At 44.2% G+C, this 16,125-nt stretch overlaps 1 protein-coding gene across 8 annotated transcripts in view; it reads right to left on the reverse strand.

The window, feature by feature from the left end:
- Wdr27 (WD repeat domain 27) overlaps positions 1-16,125 on the reverse strand; it is an 84,577-nt gene that overhangs the window by 32,070 nt on the left and 36,382 nt on the right. For 4 of the 8 annotated variants that reach the window (XM_055616153.1, XM_055616154.1, XM_055616155.1 and 1 more), the window contains 6 exons: positions 14,887-15,008; positions 13,289-13,422; positions 10,458-10,555; positions 9,649-9,770; positions 2,798-2,895; positions 1,462-1,564 (listed from right to left, as the gene is read on the reverse strand). In XM_055616153.1, the coding sequence (XP_055472128.1) occupies positions 1,462-1,564; positions 2,798-2,895; positions 9,649-9,770; positions 10,458-10,555; positions 13,289-13,422; positions 14,887-15,008 (677 nt within the window). Of the gene's footprint in view, positions 1-1,461; positions 1,565-2,797; positions 2,896-9,648; positions 9,771-10,350; positions 10,556-13,288; positions 13,423-14,886; positions 15,009-16,125 lie in introns of those variants that run through there. The other 4 variants (XM_055616158.1, XM_055616157.1, XM_055616156.1 and 1 more) reach the window with 3 other exon arrangements.

Consider the following 16,125-nt stretch of genomic DNA (forward strand, 5'->3'; position numbering starts at 1 on the left):
AGGCTAGTGCTGTAAATGCTGTCACTGGAAAAGTAGAGGAATGCCCATCACTTTCATTCCAATTTGACAAAGGGCTAACCAAAGCACTCAACCTCTGCCTTTCATTGGTGGTAGAACTGTATGATACTTAAATGCCAACCATGCATTCTTGTAAAAAAAAAAAAAATTAAAAAGCCAAAGCAGTGTGATGTAAAACACTACATACAAAGCCAACTAGTGAACTCCTCAGAACACATTTTCTTAGCTTATGTTGCCTGGCTGCAAAGTGTTGGTTACAAAGAGCTTGTAGGAAGTGATGAGACAAGAATGGCAGTGTGGTCAACGATGTGTCAGCCTTCTGAGCGTCCTAGTAAACCTTTCAATTGTTTTTGAAAATAGTTTGGCAGTATTCCAGAAAAACAAATAAAAATGAATAAAGTTCCAATGAAGAAAGGGCCACATAACTGAAAGTCTTTTTTTTTCTAGGCGATTCATTTTTTTTTCCCTATGCTTTTGGTGACCACTGGTCTTAATCTGCATCTCCTTGACAAGGAATCAGCAGACCATGCATGCATTTTGCTATCTTGACGCCCTGCTTGCTGACAGTGGTCTTCTCCCCGGGAAGCCTGAGCTCATTTTGGAAATGGTGTTGAGGGCTGGGGTGTAACAAGGAGTGCTGGAGACCTTCACTATCCCCCACCCGCACCACATAAGCATCCCTCAGGTCACAGCCAGACTTTTGTTTGGGTACCACCATATTTTTTTACCTCAGGTGACTCTCAATGTAGTGCTTGCTTTTTGGTTTTTGGTGTTTTAATGAGGACACTTTCTAGGAGAGAAGCTCTCAATCCAACCCAACAAGCGCCGTCTCAGAGGACAGAGCAATTAGAGGTGCAAGGGGAGGAGGAGGAAGGGGCAGCACAGTCTGCAGCCAAGGAGCACCAAGACCTCAAGAGGGAGCTGGCCTCTTCTGTGGGCTTGGCCTCCAGCCATGTGGCAATGTGTGACACAGCCCTGGCACAGTGTAACATCTCTGTGTTCCAAGTCTGCAGGAGATGCAGCTCTGGCAAGGAGCAAATGGTGGTGAGGAAGGGGAGCAGCTGCCCTGGGAGAAGCACGCAGTTCTCCAAGCAACCCACACTAGATACGGGACACTGTTACACATGAGCTGCACCGTATGGACTAACGCCATCACACTGTCATACCACACCACACATTACAGTCGTCCATGGAGTAGGTACCCAGCGTCTCTGATAACTAATAAAGGAAGAAATGAATGACGAATGACAAGTGTGTATTTGGTTCAGTAAAAATGAGCCTTTCATGGCCACAGCTTACTAGTATGAAATTCTAATGCTGGGTAATTCTCTTAAAATACTATCAGGCTTGAAATAGATTTTTACCCCAGGACTTAATGGTGCTGAAGGTCTATTTGATAACGCTGCCTAGAAATCCTACATTAGAGCAAGCACACATACATACATGTCTGTCCTCTGCACCACAAGCCATGAGCCTTCCACAAGGGCTGAAAGCAACTCCACAAGGATAACAGCGGTTTGGATGCCCTTCAAAGCGGCGCACACACCTGGGAGGGGATAAAGAAACATCTGAGCAGAAAATGGTTGCTACATCTTAAAACAAATTAGAAGATACCAACACGTTTTCCTTTATAAAATGAATCAGCTAATAGCCAAAAGAAAAAAAAAAAAACTTGATATCTCTGATGTTGAGAATCAAACCCATGGCTTTTTCATATGCTAGGAAAACACTCCATCACTGAACTACATCCTTGAAAAAAACTTCAAATTAAAGACTATTAAATGGTAAATAAAAATACCTTTAACATAATTTAAACTCTTTTCAAAAATCATAAATCCTCAAAGATGACAAATAAGAGCAAATGAACCTTCATATATGGGAAATATTAAATAAGCCCTTCTATAGATTATTATAAGTTTTTCAAACAAATCTTCTAAAATCATAAATTATGTAAAGAAACAACTCAAAGCTTTTGGGAAGGTGCAGCATTCTAGTAAGAGGACTGAGTTTTACAATCACTTATCCAGTGCTCTATAAAACTTCCTCAGGGAAAAAAGTTAATGAATTTATGCAGTTTTCTTAAGGGCGAACCTCCAACACCTTTTAGGAGTAGCCAGGGTCTTCCTTAGAAAGCATCAAAAAGCATAGCCAATACCTAGTGGGTACCACGGAGCATGTCGAGGCCAAGGTATCACATATGCCATATAATCGAGGTAGGGTGGGACTTTTATATTTCTACTACTGACCAAGAAAAAAGCAAGCACGCTGCTAATTGTTTTCTTCTGAATATCTGCGTACTATGAACATATGTTAACATCTGTCAGTTGTATTACACTACATAGGCAATGGAGCGATGGCTTGTAATGCTGTAACTTTCAGAAGATGAAGGTTAAGCTTCAGTAGAAATTTCTTCAGAGAGGGAGATCAAGTAGCCAAGGTGAAGTACCGTCAGTGCAAGTGGAGCTGTGAGAGCCCAGGGCTGGTGTTCCATGCGAGCACAACAGTGTGTCTGGGATGGCTGCACCTACAGTGTACCTGCCGCTTCTCACATCTCTGACTCTCAGAAGCCATGTGTGATTGGCCCTCAGAGAACAGCCTGGCACTCAATGGTTCCATCATCCCAAGGTGACTGCACTGGCTCTGTGAATAGGCCAGTCTTCACCGGAGCCTACCTACACTATCCACAGCCTTGTATCATTTGTAACGAGGACTAGGTCGCATTCCTAGCTCATCTCCAACTTCCCTCAGGCAGCAGCACTGTTATGGAGCATGGCCTTACCTCAGGGTCCTCAAGTCCCACAGTCGAACCCCATCACCAACAGCTGTGGTCAGGAAAAGATTGTACGCTAGGGACTGCGGGGTGGTAAAGGATGATCCCTGTCATCAGATGGGAAAAATGAAAAATCAAGATGAGCTTTCAAAAAACATTTTACTTATTTAATGTGGGAGGGGGCCCGCACTACAGTGCATGTGGAGACAGACCTCTGACAACTTGCGGTCGGTGTTCTCTTTCCATCATGTGGGGTCTTGGGATCAAACTCACATCATCCTCAGGCTTCACCTCAAATGCCTTTACCTGCTTAGCCATCTTACAGACCTCAAGAAAAACTTGTAAAGACTAATAATACCTAACAATACTGGAATCTAAAGCCTGAAAGCAACATAACCTTTCTTAAGTGGATAGCTTTGGACTAGGACTCTAAACCTCCATGAATAGCAGAGCAACCCAAGTAGGTAAGTGAGTACACGTGCCACAGGCCTCCGAAGACTATGGCCTGGTGATGCTGAATCATCTCAGCCTACGTAAGTGTACTCTGTGACTAATGATTTCATTCTTAGAACACAGCCCCAGGCTGAACACTATCTAGTAAGGTAACTAACCAAGTACACTCTAACCTTAATTATTAATGTGTGATTACTCCACACTCAAGCCACTGAGAGCCACAGAAATAGAAAACATCAACAGAGAAAAAAGACTAAGATGTTTACACACAAGCATTGTTTTTTCAGTATTGATCATAATCTTTATTCAATAAATGATCTGGACTGCAATGCTCTCCTTAGTGAACACTGAGAGTTATTTGCCAGTTAACATACTAAGATACACTGAAAGAGAGCCTTGGTCATGGAATGTATGACTCTGTACCCCAGAACCCCACATGTCACATCTGTGATCCCCAGAAGAAGAATAGCTGTGTAAAACAACTGAATACCATCAGAGAAACCATGAAGCTCAAAACATTCCCTCAGCATGCTATAATTCATAAAACTTCCATTCTCTTGCTATGTCAGGATTACCTGAAATATTATAACAGACTCAATGTAAGATGAAAGTCATTCTTCATTTTCAAACAGGAAATGAAGACTTATGTTAAGTCAGCGATAAGAAGCCGCACTCTAAGGATTAATTGTGCCAGACAGAATTCTACACACTTCTTTAGCTATTCATCCTTTTAGCAAACAACTACTCAGCCCCCATTTATAGTCAAGAAATTTGACACACGGTGGTCTATTCCCTGCCTCATATCTGTGAAGCTCACTTTAACTCAACCCAGAGTTATCTGACAGCAAGCCCACAACTGAAGGATTGCCCAGAACAGACTGTCTGTGCCATGCCTTGACTGTTAATTGGTACAGGACAGCCCAGCTTGCTGTAGACAGTACCACTCACTGGGCATGTTGTCCTGGCATAAGCATAAGACTCCTTAGCATCCATCAAGAATTACTCCATCAAAGCACCTACTGGCTTTCCTGGCTAAGTGACTGAGTTCCCTGGCCAAGGGTTAAGGCTGTGTGTAATAAACAGGCCTGCCTTCAGGTTCACACACCAGTTCCTGCCCTGAGATCTCTCAACAAATAAATCTTTTCTTCCCCTAAGTTGCTATTGCCAGTATTTTATCCATAGGAACATTAAAGAAACAGAACACTTAAGTTTTTTTTTTTTAATAAAGAAGAAATATCTGACGTGATTTTAAAGATATCAATAAACCTTAAGACAATATTTTCTATCTAAAAATTGAGATAGTACATAGAAATTGAAAAGTTGGCCATCAACCGGGTTCAAGACATTCTTCTAAATACAGAGCAATGGATTAGACCCTGCCCGTCCAGCTTAACAGCTGGAGGACATTCTCAGAACACTCAAGAGAGGCCTCACTGGCACTGACTGGAGCGCCACTTTGGGTCCTAAGCTTCACAAAGTGAGAAGTGACCTACTTTATACTTACTGGAATGTGATATTTGGGTCAAGTATACCCTAGATGCTTCTGTGCTTGGCCTTGAAGGACAGCACAAGCCACAACACCCACGTGGCTGTGGTGAGTCTCACTGCTCTGACATGTTCTCTATCCATGCACAAAAATATAAGAGGCATCTTCAGAAAACAAGCCACTAAGCATGGGCGAGCCTCTGTGATCTCATACTCTTTCCTCACATTCCATCCCATAGCCATCAGATGTTTGTTTTGGGGAAGTTAAGCCAGTTGTTTCCCCATTTAAAAAAAGGACTGCTTTTCCTAACACATCTATGAGCATACCACAGTGGCTCTCAAAGAACTGACAGCCCACAAAACCACATGGGTAAGTACTTGAGGACACTGCAGTCACTGCACAGAGACCATGCAATTGCACTTCAAGCCTCAGGCAGACATGCTCAATGGGAAGATTCCTAAGAGAAAGGAATGCCTCAAGCCATAACCTTGGTGGCTTTCAGGTTTGCCCTGTGAAATGGGGCAGAATCACCAGACCTCCTCAGAACCACTTTGACACTGATGTCAACACAATGTTACTTTAGAGAACCTGCTGCTGTCCCGGTGTGCTTAAGAAAGAACATCATCTTCAGGCTTTCTCTCCTCTCTGATGACACACTGAATGGAGAGCACACTGCCTTCCTGGGCCAGCACTGGATCTGCCTGCAGAGCAGCAGCAGTTTCCCTAACACTGGTCCCCCGCCCACAGCCTGTTGTCCCTACCTCAGCCCTGTCACAAGAACCATGGTGGAACCGTGAACAGAGGAGGCACAAGCATCAGACTGAGTATGGCTTGGGGGATTTGAGGAAGGGCCTACTCAGCTCCTGGTGGACCCTCTTAGCTGGGAGGAGGCAGGCTTGGGGGGTGGGTGAAAAGGGTAGGCCTGTGGCACTACCCAAGGGTAGAGAGCGGTGCCAGTTGATACTGCAAGAGTCAAGGCGATCCTAACTCTATGCATGGGAAATGAAGCAGTGGGTTCCACTGTTTGTGGAGAACTGAACTGCTTCTGCCAGGGTAAAAAGTGCTGGTCAACGTGGGAGAGTAGGGAAGCTAGAGGCAGGATTCCCTGTGTCACAGCACAGCATGTAAGCCAAGAAGCAGGACCTCATGATCATGGCGTGCATAAGCACTCCCTGTCTTTCTGGCATGCCAGGCTCCTGACACAAACAGGGAGAGCAGACACATCAAAATTGTTACTCCAACACCTCTGGGCAGACTGCAGAGAGCAAGCAGTGGCTAAGAGGCAACCAGGTAACAGCAGGCCCAGGCCCCCAGGTGAGGCCTAGTAATCCACACACCTTCCCACTCAGCAGTGGCCGTTCTGCTCTACCTCAGGGGGCAACTCCCTGTGCAAACAACAAGCCCAGATTCCACCCCAAAGGAAGAGAGATGCAAGGTTCAGTCACTGCACGCCCTCTCAGTTTCTCCACACTCCCTCTAACATCCTTGCCATAGTGTCTGATTGCTGAGCCAAACTCCAACAGCTGGTCCTGAAGTCCACAGCTGGTACAAACCAGAAGCACACACCCCATGCCTGAACCTGACCACACTCCAACTCTGCAATGGCTGCTACCATTCCAGAGTAAATCTCAAGGTTCTGATCTGGGCCCACCAACCCAGGGAATGTTTCTGTTCCAGTCATTATCCACTGTCTCCTCCCTTTGCTTTGCCACATTAGCTAAGAGCATAAAACCAATCTCCACCTCCTGCACTCTGGACCTCTGAACATACTCCTGGTACCTCCTGAATTACTCTACCCTTTGTCCACATGTGTTTAATCAGATGGAGATTGAGTCTGTGTGATTATACACTCTTCTGGTGAGAGTATGAATTTGTCAGCCATAAGAGCCTTGCTTGCTTTATACCTATATATACAGGGAGAACAGCAATCAGAGTATCTACCTACAGGTATTTTAAGTTAATAACCAGTGTACAAGAATGTACATATTCACAAACATGCATGGATATATGCGTACATTGATACATACCAATATTAAGGTGGAGGAGATGATATAAACACTCACAAATTTAACCAAGGGACTAGGAGGGGGTATGAAAGTAAGAGTTTGTCACAAAGACAGATGTAATTGTCTTCCCACCCCATAGCTATTGGATGTAATATCTAAAGAGTGAGAAAAGACCACTTTAAACACAAGATTGAAATAAAATCTAATGTCATCAAGACATGAACTACTGAAAATGTTCATGTTAAGTAGGCTAGCACTTATTTTTGTCTTGGCTAAAAAAATAAATAGGAAGCTCTTAAAGAAATTGGAGCCATTTTTAGAAATTTTGTATTCATTCCTACATGTATACATATCCAACCCTCTCCTCCTTTCTCCCAACCCTTCTCAATACTTCCCCCTCCACCTTCGTGTTTTTCTTATCGTGTTAAATCTAATTAGTGCTACCTGTTCTGTGTACATGGCTCTGCAGCCATTCTTTGCAGCATGGGCAAACTATCAGCAGCTACAACCCCACTGAAAAATCACCACTTCTTCCGGCAGCCATTTTGGGAAGCGCCTTAAATGTCCCTCCCCCATCCATGCTGGAATATATTAACTGGTTGGTCTTGTGCGAGCAACAAGAGCTACTATTATAAGCAGTGACCATGTCACGTCCAGAGCACAGCATCTCACAGCACAACTCCCTATCCTCCAGCTCTTACATCCTTTCCATTCCCTTTTTCAGAAGGTCCCCTGGGCCTTTGGGGCAGGAGGGGAAAGATCTGATATAGATATCTTATTTAGGAGTGAATACTCAATTGTCTCTTATTCTTAGCATTATGACCAACTCTGAGTCTATGCTGACTATAGCCCATTTAAAAAAAAAAAAAAAAGCTTCTCTGAACAAACATAAATATTTAGAAGGCACTTCAAAAACACATCTATTTTAAACAAAATGACCTTAGTAGTTTTCCGTTTCCCCTGGAGCCTGCGACATTCTGAGCCATGGGCTTTGGTGACCAGGTTTCTAGTACCAGGACTCTCATTCCTTCCTGTAAAGCAGGCTTCAAATCCAACCAGAAAGCAGTTGGTCACTCCCATAGCAATCATGCCCACTATTGCACGGGGGTACATCTTATGCAGTGGGTCCACGAGATAACATGCAGGGTCCACTACTAGAGAGGTGGCCTGCAAAGTACCTACTGTGACAGATGTTCAGCAGGAGGTTAGTGTCCAGGATAGTTCTAGTTTGGTTCATCAATGTCCTACAAGCATAGTGTGCAGTGTCTTCACCATCAAGAGCAATGGCAACAACAATAACAACAAAGCGAAGCCCCCAGGGTTATCCGGGAGCCTCTGAGACCTTTTGGCCAGTAACTCATGGGGAAGTATTCCAACCCTAGCACTGAAAGACTGCAAATTCCACTACTCAGTAAGGTATGGTCTCAAAAATAAAATCAAGTCTTTAGTCAAAAACAAAACAAAACAAAAACCAAGTACCAGGAAGAGGGTTCAGTGGTGAAGCTGCTTGCTGTGCAAGTATGAGTGCCTGAGTTCAGATCTCTGAGGTCCATGACCTGGACATGATGACAGCCACTGGGAATCTCATCACTCCAATGGCGAAATGGAATCAGATCTCCTCGTAGCAGGCCAACTAGCCTGAAGTACACAGTGCATGACAAACAACAGAGAGGCCCTGTATCAAGTACAGTGGAAGGCAAGGACTGCCACTCAAGGTTTTCCTCTCACCACATGTGTGTACATGAGTGTATAGGCATGCATTCACATGCAAACACATACATATATATCATATATAAATACAGATCTTTTTAAGATCAGCCTTTTCCTTGTCTTAGATGGCCTTTAGGTAATGAGTCACTTTGGTACTATCCTAGCTGGTTGTTTTGTTGTTATTTAGTTTTGTTTTATCATCTTGACACAAACTATCTGGGAAAAAGAACCTCCACTTAAAAAAAAAAAAAGCGCCTCCATCAGGCTGCCAGTAGGCAAGTCTGTGGGGCATTTTCTTGACTGATAATTAATGTGGGATGGTCCAGCCCCTGTGGGTGGTGCCACTTTGGGCAGGTGGCCCTGAGTTGTGTAAGACGGCTGAGCAAGAGGAAGCAAACCAGTAAGCAGCACTCCTCCATGGCGTATGCATCAGTTTCTGCCTCTGGGATCCTGTCTTGAGTACCTGCCCTGGCTTTCCTCCATGATGGAACTATAAACTACAAGCTGAAATAAACCTTTTATCTCCAAGTTGCTTTTGGCTCAGGTATTTTACAAAAGCAGTAGAAACCTAACTAAGAGAGGACTTAGCCCATTTACTGTCAACCCCAGACTTCAATGTAGAGGAGAACATCTTTAAAGACCACAGCATATCAAAGAGGACAACTGTGTCCAACAGCTCAGGGAGAAATTGGGACTCAGAGACTGCCATTCATTCCCACCACTGCATGTGCGTCTGGAGCTAGCCCAGCTTCAGGGAGAATGTGCTGCTTGTCACAGACAGTCACATGGATCCACAATTAATCAAGACAAAGAACAAATGGTCAAAGCCAATGTTATTAAGACATCTGCAGCGGCTGAAGGTAAGGCCCACGTACTGCCCTTCTGGAGAGCCCAAGCTTGGTTCCAATGACCCACACAGTGTAACCAAGCTCCTTTAACTCTAGCTCCAGGAAAATTCAATGCCTTTGGCCTCCAAGGACACTAGAGTCCACACACAGATACAGACAGACATAATTTTAAGATACTTAAAAAAAAAAAAAAGTCTTTGAGAGATCTATAGCCACAGACAAACCTTTAGCATTGTTGGATGATCAGGAAAAGCTAATATTGGGTGTGGTAGGACTTACAAAGTTGCATCATAATACATTTATAACTGTTAAACACTTTAAGGGAATAGTTTTTAATCATACTATCTGCAAGCTCACTTTATTTTGACAAATTTGGTGGACGGGCCGTGAGTGGACTTCAGCTAGCACTGCAGCGCTGCAGCCGGCATTCAGGTCAAAAACTTCCACAGTCCGGTCCCGGCCAGCTGTGAGGATGATGTCTGCAGCAAGCCAGTCAAGGGAGCGTCTCAGCAGCCTCACCTATGAGCACACCATTCTACCCACTTTATTCAAACAAACAAGCAAACAAACAAACAAACAAACAAAGGAACTCCGTAAGACTCAGAAGTGGCTAATTCTAAAGTTCCAAAGGAAATAGGTCCCAGCTGGGCAGCAGAAGGGGCAGCAGGTTCACTGTGAGCAGGAGAGCACGTGGTACAAGGGTAGTGGAGACATCGCCAGTGAATGGAATCACAGTGTGAGCCAAAGATGAGTGCCCCGCTGCATGGGGGGCACTCATCTGAGGCTCCACAGCCTCTTGTGGAGCCAGCATCATGCTCTGTCAAACAGCAGCTGCTGTGAGTTTTGCCAGTCCAGTGCAAGTGTGACAGTGTGCTGAGAAAATGCACTAACTGACTATGCATTATCAGTAAATACGGACGAGTCCAGTGAACTCGCCCTGCTATGTCATAGCCCAGACTGTTCTTCCTCAGAGGGACTTCTTGCTATTAAGACAAGATTACTCTACCTACAATTACTCCGAAAGAGCTCATGTTCCAAGGCAGAACTATTTATTCCGACCTTTATGCCCAGCAGAATGCCTGGGGCTTCTCAGACGCCCAGAAGGGGCTCTTCTAGAAAGCAATGGTCATGGTCAGTGCACGTCAACAGGCTCGGAGGAAGGATACAGGAATAAAAGTCGTTCACTGCTGACAGGCTGGTCACGTCCGCACCACCGGTCAATGGGAGCCTGAAAATAGGCTTATACCTGCTTTTTGGTTTATACCTAGAAGAAAGGGGTGAGGAGATGACCAATGTTTTTTCTTCTGACTACAACTAAACACTCTACATTTATAATCATAAAAATGAGAATAAAGGCTTTGTATTGCTCAATCATGTTATACTAAGGGAATGAATGACAGGCCACCTTAATCTTCCTTTGGGAAATTGATTTAATTTTCTATCAGAAATTCTAGGGTTGTTTTTTTCTTAGGAATGTCCTGTGAAAACAACAGTATATTCTATAGTCCAAAATAACTCATTCCTATGAGATAGCAAGTTCGTCCCTTAATTCTAAAATAACTATATATTCCCTCATAGGCACTCAGCCAGTTACATAGTGTTGATATCTAATCCTACAGATTGTCCTTATTATTTCAGAGCACTGGGCATTACTTCAGTGGACGTGTAATCTTAATCACAGACATAATCCCTAAGGGAAAGTAATGGGTCAGCTAGCCCCGGAAGGAGTCTCGGAAGGAGTCTCAGCCCAGCTGGAGCACAGCTTGGAGAGGAAAAGGCAGAAACAATGTCAGAATAGGCAGGCTGGTGGAAGAGAAAAGCCAGGCCCGGGGCAGAAGTTGGACTGCCCAGGAGGAGGACAGGTGTGTTCTCAGCAGGTGGTAACATTGCTGCCTGGAAGAGCACTGTATCTGAGGCTGCGGAACTCTGAATGGGTCTCAGAGCAACAGAATCTAGAGACAGGCCCCAGGCCTGAAGAGATGTGAGAGAGGAAGCCAAGAGAGAAAGGAACAGAGTGCACTCAAGTCTCTAGGGAATCTTGAGAATAAATGTTCAAAGGCAGGATGGTAGTCACACAGGTGGCCCTGAGGAGCTGCTTGAAGCAGTGGTTCTCAACCTTCCTAATGCTGTGACCCTTTCACACAGTTCCTCATGTTGCGGTGACCCCCAGCCATAAGAGTATTTTTGTTGCTACTCATAACTGTAATTTTGCTACTGTGATGAATCATGAAGTAAATATTTTGGAGATAGAGGTTTGCCAAAGGGGTCACAACCCAGAGGTTGAAAATTGCTGGCTTACAGCTACACAGAAGGATGGCTGAGAGAGAAGTCATTTTATCTAGAAAATGTGTTAAAACTAGAAAACAGAAGGATGAGGGAAGACTTTCCAGAAAGCTAGCTAGGCAGAGGTATAGAGAAGAAAAAAGAACCTGACAGAAGGCCAGGTAGGTGACCCAGCACAAGCACAGTCATCAGCCTCAATCATCCTCCAGAAGTAAAAACATACCTTTCAGAAGCTCTCTCCCCCAGGTTTCATTGCCACCAACCAATCCATACAATTATTTATTCTAAGCCTATGTCTACCCTAACTAGGTAAACACTGGTGAGGGGAAAAAAAGTCAATTCAGACCATGAGTAAAGTTCTGGCTAGACCAGTGCATACAGTGGTAATCACAGAAAAAATAAGCACTGGTGACTTCAGAGACAAAGATGTGTTACACAGAGCAGTTCACCAATGACTGGAAGTCCTTGTTGGGACCCTCTTCACCTATGTTAACATCTAAGGTTCCTGACAGGAGCTGCCAATCACAGCAGCTAGTGCTTTCTGCTTGGGGATGGGATGGGTTGGAGTGAATGGAATGAGGAAGGCTGGGAGGGAGGGGGGAGGGAGATTAGTGAGACAGGGTTGGGCAGGATGGAATGGGAAGGATAGAAGAGGGTAAACGGGATATGGTGGGTGGGATGGGTAGGCTGATGGTGAGGGGGGTGAAAGAAGTGGGTTGGGTTAGGCTCCACACTGGACCCGAACAATGCAAAATGGTTCTCACATTGCAAGTCTGGCCCACCAGATGAGTTCAAGGTGTACAGCAGGCAATTAGTAGGTCCTCACTTTAACTTGGGTCATTTCACCCTGCTATGATGAAATGATGTGTCCTGCCTACAATGACTAACAGGGAAGCAAAAATACAGTTGCTGACATGCAAGAAATTTGATGAATTTCAACATGCAGATGTAAATCATTCACCAGGATACATTTTTACCTATGCTTTTAACAACTTTCTACTGATAACAAAAGTAAAATAGGTTTTATTGTATAAGGTGGTAAATACAGAAGGAAAACAAAACACAATTACTTAAGTAAACATTGTGATGCATATTCTGCCAGACATTTTAATATACAACCTTATTTTAAGTATCAAAAACCTCTCATTATTATTATAGTCTTCTAAGTAACATATCAATGTTTGCATTGAATTACAGAATGTGAATACCACTGTTTAACTATCCAAAATTAAATTTCCCAGTGTTTCTACGTTATAGCAGCTACTTAACACACACCTTTTATTCATCTTTCCATTTGTCCATGACTATTTCCTTAAGATAATTAAAGAAGAGAGGAATACAGAGGCAAAGGCAGACATGCCCTCAGAACTCTTCTTGCAAGACTACACTAACTCCTGCTTGTGGAGTGACAAAGTGGTGGGTTAAGGGCAAAATGAATGAACAAGACAGTAAGAGCAAAGAGAGATGTGATTTTTAAATCGAGAGAGAGAGAGAGAGAGAGAGAGAGAGAGAGAGAGAGAGCGAAGAAAAGGAAAAAAACGTATGCCAAGGCCAGGAAACTGAAAAACTAACAACTAATACTACCTGCTTCCAAAAGTTGTTTTTTTTTTTAAGTTAAGATTTTAAAGCTCATGTCTCTATAAATGAAGTGAGAAATGAGGTTGGCTCTTTGGGGTAGGAGCAGTAAAGGCTAGTAGATAGGGAGGCCACCTACCTTCGTATGTCATCCCTACAGAGGTCAATGTGGTACTTTAGTAGCCAAAATTCAGGGCCCGAAGACAACAGTATGAAAGAATCCAGGTAGTAGAACTGTGCAGCTGTTACTGGCTTGGGCAAAGACTCTGGAGCCTGTGAAGCAGAGCAGCTGTGAGAACTCCTCAGCACCTAGCACAGTCTCTCCCCAGCACCCCCTCACGCGCTGTCCTCATCTTGGCCATATGTCTTGTCACAGCCAACTTGCCATGCTGACTTTGCTTCCTGGCCATTGTCAAAGCTTATTTGAAAAGAAAAAATTAAAAAAAAATTAAAAATTTGGCGATAAGGGAATTTTGAGACAGGATCTTACTACATGCTGGCCTCAAAATCACTCTGAGACTCATACTCCCTCGGCCTCCATAAGCAGGAGTTACAGTCTTGTGCTACACAGTTCAGAAAATTGGAAAATGGGGGTAAGTGAAACACTGACTATCAAGGATATCACTAGTGTTGAAGTTGAGAACACGATTTGAAACACAATTCTAAGAATCAGTGCTCTAAGGGAGAGTACACAGATCTCAGGACCCTATGATAATTACTAGTATTTTAAAGAGCCTTGTCTTTAATTTTAAAGGAAGAGCAACTTTGTGTCTCATGACAGTCTGGCCCAGCCAGAGACCCCCGAAGAGCCTGCTACAGGGCATTCTTTCCTCCGAGAACCTTGGATGGGGTACTGACCCTGCCAGCCCATCTGTTCTTTGCCCTTCCCAAAGGGGTGACCCGTGAGAGGACATCTGCCTGTGGCAGTTGGCAATGCTCTCTATGCCTAGCCAATCACCCAGCATCACAGCTTAATGTCCAGATCCTGTAGTGTGTGGGCCAGAAGACCAACTGAGCATGTGCAGCTCACCAGCGAGACCATTGTCACTAGGCCAGGAAAAGGCCAAACTTCAAAGTACAACTTCTATTGCTTTCATAAAGTGTTATGTTTAAATATTAGAAGTCAAAATATCCAGACTCAGTCTGTCTTTGGCTTTTCTGAAATGCTCACCACTTCTGGGTTATGTTCACAGTTCATCAGGTCATAATTCATGAGGAGAAGCAGGGTCTCTTAGCATCCTCTCTTCTTTCTACCTAATAGTAAGATTTGTGTGCTCTGTCTGCCTCTCCTTTCTCATTCTCTTTCCAAATAACCTTACATACATTCATTTAAGCCAGTCATTGCGCTCCTTCACACAATAGCCTCTTCGCCATTATTATTACCTCTATGATATAATGTGAACTAACATGTAAAGTTATCCATGTTTTATCAAGGGTATTTTTCTCATTTTCATACCATAACAAATATAAATACATACTGAATGTATTTGTCAATGTATATATCACACACCAAGAATGTGTTAACATGTGTTACATATGCATGCATTTCATGTGTGCATGAATGCACGAAACTGTCCGACCATCATGTTTCCACTGTAGTGAAACAGCTCCTCATTGTATTTGTTGCTGGTCTCCCCTAAAGAGAGGCAAATAGCTGTGACTGTCCACAGCTCAGGATCACTAAGCGGTGTGTCTGACTGCTAACCACCGTGATACGTGTGCTCATGTACACATTACCAAAAGCAGCATGAGTTCTGTCCTGTGAGCTGACCACACCCTCAGGGTCCGGTCTCGGCCTGTAGACAGCAGCCACCTCATGTCATGGCTCCAGCAGACAGTGCTCACAGCTCCATCATGACCTATTCAGGAAAAATGGAGAACCAAGGAGAATGTCTGCCTGTACCAGAACAGACCAGGGAGTAAAGAAGGCTGTTTCTTGTTGTGGAGCTAAAAGAGCAGGCCCAGTGTCAAATAGCCCTACACAAAAGGCCTCTAATATTTCACCTTTCTTAAAGATAAAGTTCTAACTCCAGTGCCCAGACTGGAGGAAGATCTAATACAACAGCGTAAGAAGTGGTGCTCTAGCAGCAAGAGCAGAGATCTAGACCCTGTGGTAGTCTGTGCTATTTAAAGAGCCTTTTCTTTTAGAGGAAGAAAATAGAAGAATTCACTGAGGAAGCTTGGACGTACTCTCCTGGTTTGCTCTGGCCAATAGCTGCTCTGGATGCTGGCCTATACAGGTGGCCAGCATACCTCTGAGCAATACCTGCTAGGGAACCCATGGGCAGATGGGACAGTGCTTACCCAATCTTTCAGCTATGCAGTCCCTACCCCTCAATCCCTTTCTTATAAGGAACAGGCTATCTCCTAACCCCATCTTTGCCCTTATAGTCTCTACAAAGCAAACCTGAAATCACAGCTATCAGAGTCTCTGAAAGACACAAGAGCCTGAGGGTTCACAGAAGCAGAGACTTGGAGGCTGCATCGTGAGCTTCCCTGGGAGAAGCAGTAGACACAGGCAGACAGGAAGCTGGAGGCTGCACAGTGTCACACATGCACAGGACATCAGTGACCTCGGCGTGCTGAACCATCGCATTTCATCCACCCCAGGGTGCTGTGCAGTGAAAACTGCCGAGCAAGGAACCACAACTTCAACAAGAATCTAGCTAACAGGAACCTCCCACCCCGCCTGGTCTCAGTGGGGGATCTGCACACTGCAACTGGAAGGGCAGTCAGTGAATTGGTACCGGCAGAGCCACCGAAACAGAAATGGAAAGCCAGGAAAGTTGTAAGCAGGAGGCTGCTCTGAAACAGGACCTCAAAACAGAGCCAAAGTTACAAAGCAGAAAAAATTATGTCAAATGGCTTTGCTGCCCTCTTGTGTAGACTTCTGGCATTTTTCACAAAAGTGCAAAGATCCCTTTTGTAAAAATGGCCAACTGTTAGGCAGAGTGCATGGAATCTTATGTAAGAAGT

Source organism: Psammomys obesus, unplaced genomic scaffold (genome assembly GCF_907164565.1).
Source record: "Psammomys obesus unplaced genomic scaffold, mPsaObe1.curated_primary_1811, whole genome shotgun sequence".
In the NCBI taxonomy this organism is placed as follows: Eukaryota; Metazoa; Chordata; class Mammalia; order Rodentia; family Muridae; genus Psammomys; species Psammomys obesus.